The 18751-nt window shown below is 38.6% G+C and overlaps 1 protein-coding gene across 20 annotated transcripts in view; it reads right to left on the bottom strand.

Annotated features, from left to right (window-relative positions):
* The window catches only part of DMD (dystrophin), a 1059271-nt gene that overhangs the window by 17904 nt on the left and 1022616 nt on the right, over nt 1–18751 (bottom strand). For 12 of the 20 annotated variants that reach the window (XM_064646827.1, XM_064646829.1, XM_064646831.1 and 9 more), the window contains 6 exons: nt 18174–18212; nt 13629–13694; nt 12279–12344; nt 9184–9342; nt 2500–2743; nt 2031–2154 (listed from right to left, as the gene is read on the bottom strand). In XM_064646827.1, the coding sequence (XP_064502897.1) occupies nt 2031–2154; nt 2500–2743; nt 9184–9342; nt 12279–12344; nt 13629–13694; nt 18174–18212 (698 nt within the window). The remainder of the gene's footprint in view (nt 1–2030; nt 2155–2499; nt 2744–9183; nt 9343–12278; nt 12345–13628; nt 13695–18173; nt 18213–18751) is intronic. The other 8 variants (XM_064646828.1, XM_064646830.1, XM_064646832.1 and 5 more) reach the window with 3 other exon arrangements.

Consider the following 18751-nt stretch of genomic DNA (forward strand, 5'->3'; position numbering starts at 1 on the left):
AGTTAGGATTTGAGTGGGTCACAGCTTTTACCAAATGGACAACACTGCTGGTGGAAAACCTTTCACAGTCATCTCTCCCTGGGAAAGCAGAGAGACAGAAGTGCAGCAGGTCTACATTCAAAGAAAAAAACAACCAACATCTAATTTTGAAGAGAAAAACATATAAAAGCTACCACTACACTACCTCATTACCTAAGAGACCTAGAGAAGCTCAGTCTTTTCTCAGAAAGGATGGCTCCCTCATTTTCAGGCACATGCTTTCTGCATGGGAGCATTATTTATATCACTGCTCTGCTTCCCTTCACAGTTCAAGAGTATTTTAAGCCATGCTTCAGAAAACTCTCAGACTAGCAAGTAAAGCCTTCTGGTGTGAAAGGAGACTCGACAAACTGAATTAGCTGCGGTTTGTTAGCTCGGTTAGTAATTCTTTTTACAAGCTCCACTTCATGTTGCCAACAGTGTGGCTTTGCTGAGTCTCAATACAATCATACTGATAATGCCTCAACACCTCACTGTCCTTCCACATATCAGCTCCATCGGAAAAAAATCAAATAAAGTCACGTCTAAATATTTCCTTTAAAAAGTTTCAGCAGTTTATATGACTCTATCATGTTAATTAATTAATTCCAGTCTTGCAAGTTAAATGGGAAAGATATTATATTGAGTCAAATGAAAAGAAGGACATTATTGTATTTTGTCCTACTATAGGATGACATAAGAAACTACAAACTACAAGACTTCTAATAAGATGGCTGGGAACCACTGCCTTCCTATCTTTTCCTGTGTATTTTAATTAACATATTTTATGTGATGAAATTCATGACATTTCTTCAGAAAGCTGATGCAAATTACTGCACTGATACATTCTGTCTCTCTGTGTATGCCATACATAGGAAAATATTTCCTTATTGGTAATATGACTAATGAAAAGTCCAAATGAAATTGCTGTTACCTGTGATTGTAACTCTCACTCCCAGGATTTCACTTAAGCATTCCTAAAAGTACAATTTATTTCACATTTTTTGTTGCAGGGCATACAAAATCCATCTTGTTTGATACTGGCACAGGTTGACACTATTGCTTACACTTGGAATAGAAGAAATATCCCCCAAAAAGCTGCATTTCCACCACAACAGCACTTGAGACACAGCAGAATGTCCCCTCCCATTCAACCTCTCACTGCCATTGACACTTTCACTAACAGCAGTTAAAAGCAAAGCTCTCACTTAAGTCTCTCTCTAATACATATTAAATAAATTTCTGTGTATGAAGCTGAATATTATCATCACACTTGAAATGTTATCCTGTTGAAGTAATGTAAGTGCATTTGTTTAAAGATGATGCAAAAACTGATTGCTTTCTTTACTAGCAAAAAATCCTTACTGCTTGGTAATAAATACTTCCTAATTATGTAACAGATAAGAAATCAGGAAAATGTTACAGAACAGTTACTAAAATCACCAAAATAATAATTCCAGCCCCTAGCTACAGAATATTATTACTTAATCTTACTCCACAACTCATTTGATGTTCATTATCACATCTGATGTGGTATTTAGAAAAGACACTAGATGAGCACTGCCTGTAAGTGACAGTTAATCCTACTGATTGAGCCACAACATATTAAAAATAAGATCACGTCAGTTAACACGGGGATGACTAATAATACACTTAGTCTCCTAGCCCTAATTAATACTATGTACATTTAAATCAGTCATGCTTAATAACGGAAAGTCAGTCTGAATAAAATAGTTAGCTTTTCAGTGATATTTGTTTTCAGAAGTCAAGCCCTGGGTAAGCTTTGCGTTTAATGTCAAAATATCCAAGCTACTGTGTGCATCATGATCAAAAGCAAAAGCCTGAATCATAATGAACATGTAATAGCCAGATGACATCGAAGACCATTGCAAATGCCAACTTCATCCTCATTTGAACTAAACAGAAGCCTATTTTCCACGTTTAAGGAATTTTTTTTCTGGAAAATGGGACTATAATTATTTTTTATGACAATCTGAACTTTGTTATCTTACCCATAGTTTCTGAAGTCTGGCTGCCAACTACACGAAGAAGCATTGGCTGACTGCTGCCTGACCTCTGCAAAGAGGTAGAAGGAGATGATAGTGTTGTACCATTCACCTTGGCATCCGCCTGTGGCTGAACATTGGAAAAAAAAAAAAAGAAGAGGTTGTTATTAACAACTCACTACTTCATATCTCTGTAATTTTTATTTATTCCATGAATACACACAATTTTCTATCTGTTTTTAAGTAAATATATCCATGCAAGCAATGGATTTGAATTCTGAGCAGAACAAGAAAGAAGACTAAATAAGAACACTGAAACCTCATTTCACATTCTCACTTGCAGCCTGTAGAACAATTTAATATTTTTCTCTGACTAGCCCAAACAGATAGGATTTCTTGGTATGTTGTTATTGATAATGCTTCACATTTGGAGAATGACTCTACAGAGACCTAGAAGAAATGCCTGAGGACTCACCTGCTCCAGCAGCTGCCTCAGCCTGTGCAGCTGTGATTCCAGCTGTTTGTTGTGATCCTCCAGGATCTGCATCCTGGCTTCCAGGCGGCCCTTGTGCTGGCGAAGCAGCTTGGCTTCTGCAATGAGCTCAGCATCCCGGGGGCTTTGCGGAGAGACCGGCATCATCTCCGGCGGGGACGGCAGTGGAGACAGTCCTTTGTGGTCATGCTGCTGCTTCAGACGGTCATACTCTGCTTGCAGGTTTCTGTTGGGAAGTGACAAGGAGGCCAAAGCTTTATGAAGCCGAACAGGCAGGTGCAGAGGATCACAAGGCACCTCCTCTCGTGTGGTGTGATGTGTTTAATTCCCGGGGGGCAGAGGCTCACCTGCACCACCTGCCTTTCCTTCTGCTGAATCCACACACATGGGCTTACACCTTGCAGATCTACATGGATCTGGTATTGTGCAGACCTGTGATAAACCCTTGCCTAAAGGCTCTCTCTGCAGCACCAGAAGGCTGGCTGGACTCCAGACACCCTCCAGCAGCCTGGGCACAGTGTGTTCTGGGCTCAGCCCTCCCTCCGCTTCTCGCACTTTATCCTTCCTAGCAGAAGTCGGACTGCCCCTGTTCACTTTCACGCGTGACTACACTCGAGGAGTAATTAGTGCTAAAAGAGGACTTTGAGTGATCAAAGCACTTCACAAACACTAACCAAAGTGGGTGCCACCTGGCCAGCCTATCTGTTTTACAGATGAGAAAGCTCAGAGAGTCAGCCACACAAAAAGTCAGAACAGAAAACACAGAACTCTGCTGTCGTCAGTCAGGTCACATCACTCTTCTCTCTTCATACCTGCAACTGCACTTCCAGCCTACGGCTAAAATTATCAACTTACGATGAGAAAAAGACAAATCAGAGAGCCAGCCTGTTAAATCAAACTGCACTAACTTTTGGGGCTATTATTTCCATCTTCATTTGGAATGTACTGCTGGGAGTGATGCAGTCTACTGTAACTTTATGGCACTGCTAAGCTTTTTCTTTCATTCTGTAAAGATTCAATTTTTCCTCCAGTAAAACACTCCATAGATTAATATGATCTATAGTAGTCCACATAAAAAAAAAAATCTAACAAGCAGGAAGAGCATATAAGGTAAGAAAGTGAAACCTTGTTAGGGATAACACAGTCCAAAGCTGCAAAAAAAATAACTTGTAGCAGAAACTTCATAAGCAAGGGAGGCCTAACAAACTGCACTGGGATTTTGTTGCTGTGATGTTCCTCTACAGCTTCCCAGAGGGGGGAAAAGCAGCTCAATGCTCTGGTAACTGCTTACTCATCACAAGCAGTGACCCAGATTTTAATTTTTCCAACTCGCTCTTATTTGAGGTTGTGAGAAAAGGCACCTTTTGCCAGTTCTGCCTGCAAACCACAATGCACACTGACTGTTTGGTCTGGAAGCTTAATAGCACCTCAGAAACCTCCCAGTAAACTTCATTAAACTCTGAAGCACTTCCAAAGGTACGCTGTTGTGACCAAGAAAGAACTAAAGCAGTATGCATCAATTCACATGGGTGAGAAAGCAATGCCAAGGACAAGGACAGACTACTGACTGTTCTTCAAATGTCCCTGTGCTCCTCAGCAGCTGCATAATGGACGAGTCTGAACCTGGGACTGTGGCATTCCCCAAAACATCTCTAAGGGATGTCTGACCTACACGATCCCTCCTCTGCAGAAGTTTTAAAAGGTTAAAAAAAGGAGATGATCGTACTTAACTTCAGATTGTTCAAAAATTCAAGATTTCCTTCTCTAAAACCCACACTATGAATAGGGTTTGTTCAAATGAAGTTATTTTTTTAACGAGTCCATGAAAATGATCTGGAAAAAAAAAGAAGGGCTATCCATACTGGATATAGTCATACAAGTTATGACTTCCGCATGACTTAATGTCTTCTGATACTTCTTCCTGAACACACTGGTGAATAATTAATAAAAATACAAAAGGGAATAGGAATGAACATGACAAGAGTATCACACACAGCCTTATTGCTGACTAAAGCTTATACAGGATTGATCATTAAGCGTGTTTTTCACAAAGCCTGTAGATAGTGGCTATCAGTATCCCATGAGGAATTTCCCAGATGTACGATACAGGCAATAGTCTATAAACAGCAGATTCAAAAGTTTGAAGTGCTGTAAAGCAAAAGATAAAACATCACCCTTAGGGCAACTAAATAAATGCACTTGGTCATACTTACAACATAATCAGATACCTTGTTACAAAGAAATCTGCCATTATCACCTCTATCAATGTAGAGAAGTCCTTCCAGCAACTATGGTACTGAAATACAAGTAAGAACTGGGGAGTAATTCAGATAAAAATGCCCTCATGTCTGATAAAAAAATAGTTTAAAAATCTTTCTGAAAGCCTACAGAAAAAAAGAGTAATGTAAAGGATACTGCATATTATCTAAGCAGAGGTATGTCTGAATTTGAGAGTTCTGTAATTAAATGCTGCAATATTTTTGGAACAAAGGAATGTCATTTTGAAGGATGCCTGTGGGCTTGCCCAGTGCACCTGTATCAGTGAGCTTTCCAGCTGCACCTTTTCAGTCCAGCTGCACAGTGCTTAGTCCAGAGAACTGAGATGCATCATAGCTTCAGAGCCATAGGAGTGATGCGGAGTGCAGATGATAAATAATATAACGACTGGGATCTAAACACACAGCAATGATGATTAACAAAGGGGACAAAAAGCTGGAAAATAATAAAAGACTTCTGAACCTGCTGTAAGAAAATCCTAAGGGAGAACAATTAGCTTTTACTCCTACCTCTGAACAGTTTTAAGCTGTGTGGTGAAAAAGGACTGCTGCTGTGAGCGAGGCATCCAAAGCACTGCCCACAGCCCTCAGTGTCTGGAGGAAAGGTGCCCTCTGACACTTTCAGCATAAAATAGGACATAAGAGAAAGGGGAGATAAAAACATAATCCTCTCTAAATGAATGCAACTGAGCAATCGTGGGCAGTACTTGGAAACCCAGCCTCCCTCCACTATAGCTCAGGCTGGGTGACTTCTACATCTGGCTGTGACAAACAAACAACGCTGTCGCATCTTCTGATCACTGTGAAAATGAACCCCTCTCCAGTAAGAGAATATTAAAAAAACCCAACATGTATATCCCATTTACGATGCCTGCAACTCTTTGAGGCATTCATGAAGCAAAATAACAGAGGAAGCATGCAGTGTAACCTTGATTTATGCAACTGTAAAGAGCTGGGTAGTAAAGAGCTCATGAATTATTAATCACATCTATCACTGGCAGCATTAATTGCCTGGTGGCGGAAATCCTCGTGGACCCCACTTGCTGAGTAGTCCTCTCAGAGACAATTGAGAATTTGTGAATTCTTGTTATTTCTCATCTCCCTACAGAAAATCAGTGGTCCGAGGAAACAGACAAAGCTGGTAACTGAATCACCTACCCCTGTCCCTCACTAGGATGACAATGTTTACTCATGACGCTTCACACTCAGAGGATCTAGTTCCCCTTCTTCAATGCCAAAACAAATACCAAAAGGAGCCACAGCATGTTTAGAAATGCATCACTTTCTCGCTATTGGCAACTATACAGAAGGAACTTATTTGAGGAGGCCATTCATAAGTCTTCAGATTTGAAGGAATTCCATAGCTACACCAAAACAGGGAAGCTTTGAGATTCGGGATGTCAGTGTTGCTCTGGAGGCACACAGCCCAATGTGTTCCCAGTGCAAGTCAGGAAAGCAAAGGAAAGGCAAATAGCTCTGGCTGGAGATCTCATTTACTTAGTTCTTGTTACAAGACAGCTAGGAGCTGGGAGGAAAAGAGAACACAAGAGAAGTTTCTCTCTTACAGAAGTATGTCAGTGACCTTGATTCAATTAACATATTAGGAAACATTCTCTTTCTTTAGTCCTTAAAATAGCAGGAAAGTATTTTAATTCTTTGCAAAAAGTTCTGAGTCTCTGTCACTACAAACCACATGCTTTCTTTTTAATGCTAGTGCAGTACATCCTAGTCAGTACTACCTATTCTACCCCTTAACCTATGGAATGTAGTGCTCTAGATGGACAACAAAAATCTGTCTTCTCTGTCTCTGAAATACATTCACGCAAGGAAATCTCAAAATGTTTTTGAGAGGGCTTTACAATTAGATTTTTCTTTTCTATTGCAATATAATAATAATGCCTTCCATAACAAGATTACCTTTGGTCTATTGAATACACAAGAAACACTCTTATCACAACATGCTGTGTGATGCAAAACTCAGCATAAGCCTGAAGGCCTAAAACTCAAATGAAACATTTTCAGCAATTGAAAATATTCTCTAAAATGCTCACATTTTAATAAATGTAAATTATTTAGCAGTCAAATCTTAGGCATAAATTATTTAATGAAGTCATACTTACAAGCTACAGAAGCACCAAGGTCTTAAAATGCTAGCAGATAAATAATGAATGTCTAACAAGAGGTCCTTGGAACTGACAAAACCCCCAGTCACAACCATGTCACAGCTAGGTTAGTTTATAAGTCAGATAATGCCATTTCAGAAGAGCTCAAAATAGGCAACAGAGCTTTTTAAACTGTCCAAAAGCAAAACCTCAGAATTACAATTTCAAAGAGTCTTTTTTATTTAAGTAACAAGTCAAGATGGAAATATTTGGAGACAAGAAACTGCAGCTGAAATCCAAATGGAGGTCAATTCAATAAGCAGCTCAAAAGAGATGAAGCAAAACAGAGAAGGGCTTTTTTGAAAAGCAGGAAAATGTGGAGAGTGGAAGAAAAAGAGAAATGACTTGAAGTGCTCTGAATATCACAGTATTGCTTCTTGTTGGTACTTGATGCAGCTTTCCCAGGAGCTGCTGAGAAGTGACTGCATGTGCTGACTCTTACAAGGTACAGCAGAGAGAGCTAAATCTTCATTATCAAAAGCCTTTGGCAACCACCAAAAAAGGTTAGCACAAACTCAAAGGAGGAGAATGACTAGAAAATAGAAATCTAAAGGGACAAGACTGTTTTTTTTAAATGTAAGTAAGTTACGTGAATGGCTCCTGACTGACCCTGTCTGAATAGCTTATTTTTCTGAACAGGAACCAGTGTTTAATCCACAAAATCACAGACATCTGGCTGTGACAAGCTATCAGGACAACAAGAACTTGTTCGCTTTTCAGCAGCTACGTTACTTTTTAAGTACAAGTTATTTATAGCAGTTTGCAGAGACAAAAGTCATGATTTTGTCATAATCAATGAAAATCACAGCAGTGTGACCTCCACACTCCCACAGAAACAGACCTCTCTGTTCCTGCTGTATTGAGAACTGAAGCACCTGTAAAAGGTGAGGGTGCCTGTGGTGGCATCACCTCCATAACTGTGCCTCCAGCAGTACAAATGAGAAAACAACAGGCTATAACCAAGCTTACAGTCTAGAGCTCTTGTTTAAGCCAGGATTGGCAAACTTCAAATCAGGTATTTTTAAGGTGTAATTCCTGTCAGAGATCTTTTACCATGTTATTCCCCAGCAGCAGCTGCTATATTAAATAAAGCCCATGCTGAAATTCAAGGCACCCTGAAAAGGACTTTTTAGCCTGTTTAGCTATCTAGCTCCATGTTACACTAAGTTTTCATATGCTACCTTTCTAATCTAATACTAGGCTGCTTTAAAAGTCATCCTCTTTTCTGGTAGGCAGCTTATTTTTTACACAGACAGAAAAGCATTATGTTTTTATTTCTTCCATGATTCACCACATAATGCTGTTGAAAAAATAGCACTCATCTCCTGAAAACTAAGCTATCTTATTATCTGTATTATACTAGTTACCAGATATGTCAAAATATGGATTTTCCTCCACTTGGGCTTTATGTGCTATGCAGTAGGAAGTTTGTGGTATGTTTCAAACAAAATCTCACTCCTGTTCAGTGAGCAAGAGCTGTGTTTACTACAGCTTTCTGTGTGGAACACTTTCCTCATCCTTGATGCCTACAGATCCTCTACATTTTCCCAAATCCTTCTGATAAGAAGTCTGTGATGGAGCCACTGTAATTGATTAGTACCATCCAAAGAAGACTTATACATGGAGAGAAGATCTATGACACTGCCAACTCTTGCATTATTTCCTTGACATGCCTGAGGTAAATGACTACTGCATTAAACCCTCAATATAAACAGAAGTACCTAGCTCTTAAACAAGCAAGAAAAAAAGAGCAAGAAAAATGCCTCTAGACTGTATTGTAAAAGCTGAAGATAGCAGAAACCAAACAAACCCATGGTTTTTTGTAGAACTACATGATTTCTATCTTACAGTCTGATTTTGGTAGTTAGCAGTTGCAATTACAAATTTACTGCAGAAAGAGGACTGCAGTGTTGTGATGCCTTAAGTATCCAGTTGGGGGTTTTTATGGTGATTAATGAAGATAACTTCAGCTAAATTTGAAATTAGAAGTAAATTAAACTTGGTATTGAAAGACTAAAGAAATGGCAAAAAGCAACACCAAACAAATAGAAAGAAAAGAGAACCCAACTTTTACCGACTTTGAAAGTATTTATTTGTTGGGAGAAAATGCAAACTTATAACTAATTTTATCCCTACTAATACTACCAAACTGAATTCCATATAACTGTACAGTGTAATTATTTCACATATATTTTACTTCAAATGCAGCATCTGGTGGTGTAACCCACCTGTTTTCCTCCTCCAGGTCTGCGAGGATTCTCTCCAGTTCTCCTCTTTCCTCACTCTCCAGAGAAATCAGGATCTGGGCAGGGCTTCGGGGCTGGCTCAGTGGGGACTCCTGGTTCAGACTTTGGCAGTAGTGCTGGATTAACAAGTGTTCATCATCGCTGGAAAAGAGAGAAAGGATAAAACATGCTGTTCCCTTCCTTCTTTTTAACTTCACAGTGAATATGAGGAGATGATTCACTCCCAGCCTTTCATTTCTTATAAAGAGATTTGCTGAACTCTTTGTAACCAACAGCAGAGCAATGTACCTTAAAGCAAAATCTGCTGACCTGTTTCACTTAGTCTCTGGCAACTTTCCTTCTCTGCAGAGTCCACCTTTCTCCTCCTCTGCTTCTCAGATATTTAAAGCCAAGTTTGCAACAGCTGACAACCTCAGCTTTCCTCTTCTGCCTAACTTCAATATGAACTTGCTTGAAAAAGAAAGCTAACCTCTGCTGCTTGATCTGTGTCGTGGAAGGGTCATTCAAGCAAAGGCAATGCATTTATTTCTGTACCTACAAACTCTCCTTATGTAATAAATGCGTGCTGTATTTATCTTTTTTCTCTATAAAATTGTAAATGAGGTAAACAAAAAAAAAATTGAACTAATCTAAAAAAATATGCTATTTTTCACTCAGATGGGTTTCTTTTTAAAATTAAAAGTGACGTATACTGTCAGAATACAAATATATTTGAGTTAACATGTATGATCTCTTTCTTTATTTCTACTGCTCCTGAAGCTGTCTGGCATTTGAAACAGAAACATCTCCAGAAGAGAAAAGTAAATGCAATTCTGAAGACCCTGATCACTTCCCAGAATTACATGGATTGTTTTAGGTGTGGTTTAGGTGCCTTAGCACCTAAATGCATCCTAAATGCACCTAAATGCACCCTTAGATGCATCCAGGCCCTAAGCTATGCAACTAGCACCAGCATTAACTGTGAGAAACCATGAAAAGTTTCTCTTAACACTACAAGACAGGGACACTAAAAATGACACCGCTGTTGGAAATGTTGTCTAACAAAATAATTCAGTCTAGTTTTTTTCTGTTATGTTTCTAGACCAGAATTTAACAGGCATTTTGAACAGCTGTTATTGTCAAAAAATTATAATTTTCCTTGTTTCCATTTGTTCCTGAAAATGTTAATGATGCCATTTTATGACTGCAGGAGTGCCAAAGCAATATAGAGCACATTAACATGAGTTCATAAAAGAGAAGTATTAATTTTTCACAGAAGGAAATGCTTGCCAGTTCCTAAATTTATACTTTTCATGAGATGCTTCAACTGTGCTTTCCTTCAAACCACTGCTTTGCATTTATAAATATTCTTAGGGATCTTAAGTGAATTAACAGTGAACAAGTGGCATAACTATTGCAATATAATGTCACTTTACAAGCATACTCTTTTTCTGTGATTTGCAGCCTGCACATATTTTTCATACATAATTGCATTGACACTACATAAGGAAATGTTTTGTGATTTATATATATATATACATGTGCTATGTTTTTATTTCCCACCTTCCTTGTCTCCATCTATCACCCTACCTGCACTTATTAGTCCAAACCCTGTAAGAATGGCAACAAATAATACTTCAGCATAACCTGACATACAAAACCGAAAGAATTACAGTTGTAAATTCATGGTAAGCTTTAATTTTGCTGCAATTTGTATCTATCTGGATAATATTTCTTCTAAAATTCAAAATGTACAGATATGTTCTCATTTTAATTGTACAAACTGAGTAACAAACGGAATAGTCATTGGTTAACTTGCTAACTGAATCGCGCTAATACAACTTCTAATTAATCAAAGAATGAACTGGACAGTAAGAGCAAAGTGTAATACAAGAGGTACTGCGTACACAAGACTTGTGTGACAAGGACATTGAAATACTTCAATGGACAACACAAAATTCCACCTACTATAGATAGCATTACTACTATCCATAACAATACAAAATTAACATACAACTTGGAAACGATTTTCATTAACTGCGTGAAACTATACTGACATTACATATATATCAGTTTTCTGGTGTCATTTTAACTTTTTTGACCAATATATTAGAACAATGTATTTGGTTGTACACGGGATTTTCTTTCAAAACTGGCAGACAACAATTCTACCAAGTCAAGAGAGAAACTATTTTGAAATAAAGAAACAGCTTTATCACTATCCAAGAACATCTCATGGGCTCAGAATCAACCTCTTTAAATCCTGATTTGGAATCTCAGATTAAGTGAATGAAAACTTCCCAGAGTACTGTGCTTTAAAGGAATGCTACAAATTTAGATTCTGTCTGAATTTTCAAACATGCCAATGACTTAGGTACTTCTATCCTGTCTTCAGAAACATTATTCACAGTTAGTTTCCTAGTTCTATGTCCTTTCATCCCGAGAATAAACAAGATCAAGAATACCATCAGTGGAGGAATATATTACCATGTCAGAAAACCACAAAAAGGTCTCGGTGTGACATTAGATTCAACTACTTTTCAAAATTTAAAATTTTTACTTATGACCTTTCATTTGAAGTAGTACAATGAATTGTACTTGTCAGAGATCTGTCCAACTTACAGTTTACTACTTCTAATATTTCACAGTGAGGATGAGTCCCTCCTGGCTTACACTTGAAGTGTATTTCAGGTATTTGTAAACTAAAGATTTCTGTTTAGCCTCAGTAATTTAACCATGACTAACCTTGCAATACAGATAAAAGGGTTTTCTTTTTATATTTGTCCTTAAAAAACATCAGATGATGAGTACTTTTTCCTAGTAATAAGGAAACTATTTGCTGAATAAATCAGTAATTTTTTGAAGGAAATTAGTAATTTTAATTTTGAAAGTATCAATAATCTGTTGTATAAATTTGGTATTAAGCTATAAGCCATAAATCTAGGCACTATGATACTAATTGAAAGGACATGAGATCATCGTTAAATTGAACCACATGTGGTACCTGGCCATGCAAATTCAGCACTACAAAATTTCATTACAAGTTAATAACCTTCCCAAGAAAATACATGTCAAAACCAGTAAAACAGCCTACTTACATGCTCTCATTAGGTGAAATACTGTCATTTAGATAAGAACCATTGGTGTTCTCCATTTCTGCTAGCCTGTGGAAAAATAAACAAGACTCATTAAAACCAATTATGTTTTCCAGAAACTTCATCTGCTCTAACATTCTGGAAAGAATTAAAGAGCGTGATGTTTTTGATGAATTTGAAACTCAAATTAATTTACACTCACTGTTGATTACCAAAAAGTTTTGCAATAAGCTATCGCAAAGGATTGTTTGTTTGTTACAGTGACCTGGCTAAACTCACATCTAAGTTTATATTCCACTCCTCTTAATTCATTCCACAATCAAAGAAAAGCCTTAAGATGCCAGGGGATTACACAAATTGCTTTCTACCTGGCAATATCATCATCAGAACTAATGATCATTTCTCAGTGGTTTTCACACTCAGCCCCTCCTAAACATCCTGCACAATTCAGAAACACCTCTCCTGATTAAGTGATATTGGAGGAGAGAAAGAGGAGGCTGGAATAACCATTTTTCATTACCTCAATGAAAATACCTTGCAGAATTTACTTGCTTGGTGGAAAAACATTTTCATTTTTGCACAATTGACCCACTTCTTGATTCTTAAGAGCAGTATGAAAGCGGAGAAGTGAACTAAAGCAGCGATATAACACTACTTTAATCCTCCAAATCAAGGAAAAATCCTGTTTGTGGTATTTCATGAGATGAATTACTTAACATTATAATGACACTTGAGATTCATGTAAGACTTTGGAGGGTTTTGCTATTCTCATTTGTTCAATTACACCACGGTCCTTATGAAAAACAAAACCCTATGGAGAATCATAGAATGGTTTGGGTTGGAAGGGACTTTTAAAGGTCATCTAGTCCAACCCCCCTGCAATGAGCAAGGACATCTTCAACTAGACCAGAGGGCTCAGAGCCCCATCCAATCTCACCCTGAATGTTTCGAGGGATGGGGCATCCACCACCTCTCTGGAGAACCTGCTCCAGTGCCTCACTACCCTCATTGTAAAAGTTTCTTCCTTATATTTAGTCTGAATCTACACTCTTTTAGTTTAAAACATTACCCCTTGTCCTATCGCTACAGTTCCTATTAAAAAGTCAGTAACTGAGTGCCCAGCTTAATGATGACCCCACAGAACCTAAAGGCCACAAGTGCTCTGGCATGCAGGTTAGGACAGGCTGGTTAGTAGCAACCAAAGACAATGCTCTGCATCTCAGAGACTGGAAAGCAAACCCCCAAATTCTGTGTTCTTTAAGAAGTGCTCAGGTAGCTGGTAGCCCTTGGGTTTTTTTTTCTTTTAATTATTTTTTATAGAAAGATCTGCCTAACATCCAGCTGGTCTCATACCTGCTAGCATAATGTTCAATGCGTGAATGAGTATCATCGTGTGAGAGCTGAGGGGACGAGGCAGGCCTATAAGGCAGAAAACACTGATTAATCACAAACAATACCCCTTTAAAAGTAAAAAGACACTTAGCTATGCCTATACTCTCACATCTCTATGCCTTATGCTATGTTTGATAAACAGCAAGTTTTAACTCCAGGCGCTGTGTGTGCCTCCTCAAGCCATCGGTGCAATGTTCCGTGGTACCACACCAGGGATTCTGACCATTTTGCAATCCGTCTGCTGTCACGACTCTTCTTCACACCAACGCCCGAAGAAACCTTTTCCAAAGGATTTATAGAAGAGCTTTCACCCTGCTTTACCCTTCGCACCTGCCTCCTTCATTGGCTATTCTGCTTCACATGCAGCCCTGCACCAGCTGCCAAAGTCCTGCTGGGAACCTCTCCTCTACCTCCCGCCCTGCTCCAGTGCCTGCTTCCAGCACATCACACTTAAAAGAGCCTTTAAGGATTACTCCACAAGCAGCTAGAAGTTAATACAAGAAACATACAATGTCTGAAATGAGCCTTTAATAACACACTGCAGGCACTGATGATTTTGCCTGGTGTCTTTCCAGCTGCCATTTGAACTGCAGATCAGTGTGTTATACAGGGGGACACTGTCAATTATTTTGGGGTTTCTGCCTGACAAATCATATGGTATGAGGTCCTCTTCACTTTTTTTGTGCATGAAAACAATTCATGGGACTTTTCTCATCAGAGCATTGTTTCTTACAGCCTCAACTCTGGAAAATGTCAACATTAAATTACGTTGCCTATGCAGTTCAGAGAGCACCCTTTGCTGCCATGTGAGATTTTGCCCATTTACACTTATCAGGATGTGCTGAAATAACAAAAAATGATGCAGCTTCACAAACTGTATGGTAATTTTCACATTTTAGCTAAATTTCAACTGCTCTTTATTCCATCTCTGCCGACTCTCCTTCTGGAACTCCAGACTGAGGGAGGAGTTTCACCCCACTTTATACTGTTGGAAACTGTGATTCAGGTTGGGGGTGCCCAACAGTGGCAACTGCATTGCATAACTGGGTGAGTTTTGTAGTTACTGGTTATAAACCAAAACTATAATAATCTTCTGATTTGTAACGTTTCCATGTTAGGAGTTTGACAATCCTGCCATAAATCTAGACCGGTCAGCTCCAGGTTTCTAATCAGCCTGCAAAGGGCTCTAGTTCAGGGTCCTAAATTCATAGAGCTGTATGCTGGATACACAAAATTCATCATCATTAATGTCTCTTCTCACAGGACAGCAAAGCTTTTCCTCTTCAAGACATGGCCAAGTATCACAAATCTCACTTTGTCTGAAATGTGCTTTGGCCTCCAACTGTGCTTTTACCCACCACATGTTCAAACATTACTGCAGCACACCAGAGGATAAATACTCAGTTCACAGAGTTCCTCAGTGCAGCAGAGATTTGCTTGGATGGCCAATGGCTTCTCTGCAACTGGATATCCTATTTTGTGTAAGAACATGTACACTGAAGGGAAGGGAGGGGGAAAGGATGCAATTTCTTTAGAGCAGTGGATTATGGAGCAAGATAACAATGATTTTCTCATAAACTGATGGTATTTAAATTTTTTTGTTTGTCATACAGCAGATATTAAGCTGGTCTAAATTGGTACCATCAACGAAAGGTCTTATTTTCAACATATACACAAATGTTGCTGCTAATACTGCGCATAGACTAGGAAATCTGTCTTAAAACTAGTTATAGTTTTGAGCTGCATCATTCTCTTAGTCCCTCTCACACTGGCATTGCATATGTATTTGTACCAGCATGAAGGAATGGACAGCACTTGGTTGGGACCTACTGGACAATGAAGACAGGCCTGACTGCATGAACACATCCTTGCTGCCTTGAAACTATGCTTCAACTTCAGAAGTGACCAAGTTATGCTATATATATATATTTTTTTTTAAGACAACCCAATGTTGTGTAAGTTCTTGAAGGTGATTCTCTCTGCCGGCTGCAGGCAGGGGGTGAGGCTACATTTCCAGGTTTGTCTCCACTTCAGAACATACTGCAATGGAGATTTACCTCAAAAGGTTTTTAAAAAGTTTGCTCAAGAAAGCAAACTTATTAGAGAAGCACTGCTTTGTGTCGAATTCAGCTGCTCAGAGGTAAACTTTTGCCAGTATCTGAGCAAGCCTGAGAACAACTGTGCTGCACTGTGCATACTCTCAGTGACCACCTGCGCTAGAGCTCAGAGTCCTTCCTCTCTGAGCACACATACCCAGCACACCTAATCAGCTCCAACAGTCAGCACGAAGGCTGAGTGACACAGCCAATATTTAGCCAAGATAACCATCCCTTTTACAAGGGCTCCACAGCTGCATTGCTTAAGCTGGCCTCTGCAGGAACAGCCTGGGAATTCTAGTCAAGTCAAGTGGTGACCAAGTGGCAAATACCACCTCCTGCAATCCCCTGCACCCCCAGAGATCTGGCTGGCAGGACAAGGGCACTTTTCTTTGCTGTTCATCATTTTAGTTAATGCTTCTTGAAAGAGCAGAATCAAGTAAAATGTATTTGTATCACTGACAATCACCCTTTGAGTAAAAAGACACAAATTCTCACAACTTGTGAGTGGTCCCTTTAATGCCTGGAAAGCAGAGTATCTGTGCAAAATACTGCATAATAAGCAGTCAGAACCACTAAATTCCAACAAAAACCCCTATTTATAAACAGTTCCATGTATACCATATGTTGATTTCAGGATAGCACTAGCATTGCTGAGTGCTGCCAGGTGATGCTGTTCCGAAGTGCTTCAAAGATAACCAGAAAGCTGGCATGAGAGCACCAGAAAAAGGCACAAGAGTAGAAATCAGAGGAAAGTTTTACGATAACTGGTTTGATTGTTGAAGCTGGAATTAGCCCTGTAACCAAGAAACAGCTTTAAACCTGGGTAGCTTAGTAACTTGAGTTGTAAGCCAAGTGCTACAGCACGAAGGAAAGGAACAAAGTTGGCAGAACAAAATAAAGAGCACTTCTTTCCAGCCACTATTAGTTTCTTATTTTTCTGCTTTCTTGTCACACCAGACGAAAGGACTGTGCTCTGGAAGATACCTAATTTGGTCTGACAAAAGGTGCAACCCCTCTGTACAAATCCTGCTTCTCAGTATTTCTCTCAAGTTTTCTCAAGTATCACAGAGGAGTTAAACTCCCTGTAGTACACACCACCAAACCTGTGATGTGAAGCCATTGGTGTAGGCATACCATGAGGTTATTACTGTAAGTAACTAGAATTAAGCATGTTATGACAGTTAAGTTTCATGTTATGTCAGACATAGCAGTGTTATTTCTATATGATCCAAGCTTTCTCTAAATGTTACTTTTAACTTTGCAATTGTTTTAAAGGTTAAGAAACATAGATCCCCAGTTGCATTTAAAGCTAAAGTGCATACTGAAGCTCAAAGCCAATCTATTTCAGCCTGGCTCCAGCATTTTGGCCTTTTCTGTGGTGAATCCTCAACTATATAAGGTTTGTTGTGCTGGATGTGCTTCTTCGTTGCTTAAATTTCCTAGACGTAGAGCATTTCTTGACCTCCCAATGGTTTGTGCTCCAAATGAAAATTATAAATCAGTATTCCAATGTATACATTTCACTCTTGTTTATTCTACAAAAAATTCAATGGAGGTGCAAGCCATATACATTTCACCATATAGAAATATATAAAATTCTATTTATTACTTTCTCATTAGTTATCAATATGTAAATTAAAATTAATGCTTATTTAACATTATTCTAGAATCATCCATGTAACACATGAAGTAGCAAATGCCACAATGGCAAGTATATATATCTTTAGTTTCTGCTAAGGCTATTACTATAACAGTAAGACAATGCATGTGCAGGAGTGGTGCAAGAAAGAAAGTCTGTTTCAGAGCTGAAAAACCCTGCTTTTTTTAACTTCTGAAAAAATACAGTGAACATTTCCCCATTTCAACCTGCCTTCACAAATCTGATTGTATCTAAAAGACTAATAAAATACCCAGTGAGCTTCGGATTAACTGGGGCACTTGAGTGTGCGAGTGTGTGCAGTTGCACTTAAAACCAAATTACAGCTTTATCTACAAAATGATGTCATTCCTGAAACTGAATTGAATCCATCAAGTTCAAACTCTGCCCTTCAAAAAGATTCAGTATACATTCAGAGGGATCAACACTTGTTCAGAAACACAGGCTTTTAAATGACAAACGTTCATAAGCATTAGTAGGTCTGCACAAAATCCCTGTTAATTCGACGAAAATACACACTCCAGGAAGAGTACACAGTACACAATCGTGATTGCTGGGAATTCCAGGATTTATCCCATTCTACTCTTTTGGGATCAAAACATTCCTTCAGAGTGCATCAAAGGAAACAGTCATAAAGAAAGAAGGAAAAATGATCATATGTAAAACTAAACAAAGAAACAAATAAAAAAAAAAAAGTGAGGGAGCGCAGCAGCAGTAGCAGCAGCAGCACACTTCAGCAAAAGTACTCACGCAGAATCTACTGGCCAGAAGTTGATCAGAGTAACAGGACTGCAAGACAAAAAATGAGGAGGTGAAGAGAGAGGCAGAAGAAACTCAGCAGCAAAATAATTACAGAAAGGTTTAAAAAAAAAAAAAATCACAACAACTAAAAAGCAGAAATCCAACAGACCAACATGAATGGCTGTGAAGAGCAACCAACCAAAAAGTGAGGGAAAAAAATTGAAATTTAAAATTTAAAAAGAGAAAGAAAAAGAGAGCGAGAACAAGCTGTGTGCAATTGCCATTAAACAACTGAATAAACTGGTAAAAAAACCAAAGGGAATGGGGTTAACACATTGATTTCTCCATGTGCATCATTATTGCTTTTTTTCCCCACAAAAAATCTTCAAAGCCATTTAATAAGACTAAATTTATAGGTTGAAAAAAAGAAGAAATCATCTGGGAAGCTCACAGACACAATAGCCTAATTAAAAAAATAAAACCAAGCAAAGATACCCATTTGGAAGAAAATAAAAATTTAATGAAGATATCATTAGTCTCCAAATTGCGTATCAAATTCAGACGTTCATAAGACTGTCAGTAAGATC

This window comes from Pseudopipra pipra, chromosome 2, assembly GCF_036250125.1.
Source record: "Pseudopipra pipra isolate bDixPip1 chromosome 2, bDixPip1.hap1, whole genome shotgun sequence".
Lineage (NCBI taxonomy): Eukaryota > Metazoa > Chordata > Aves > Passeriformes > Pipridae > Pseudopipra > Pseudopipra pipra.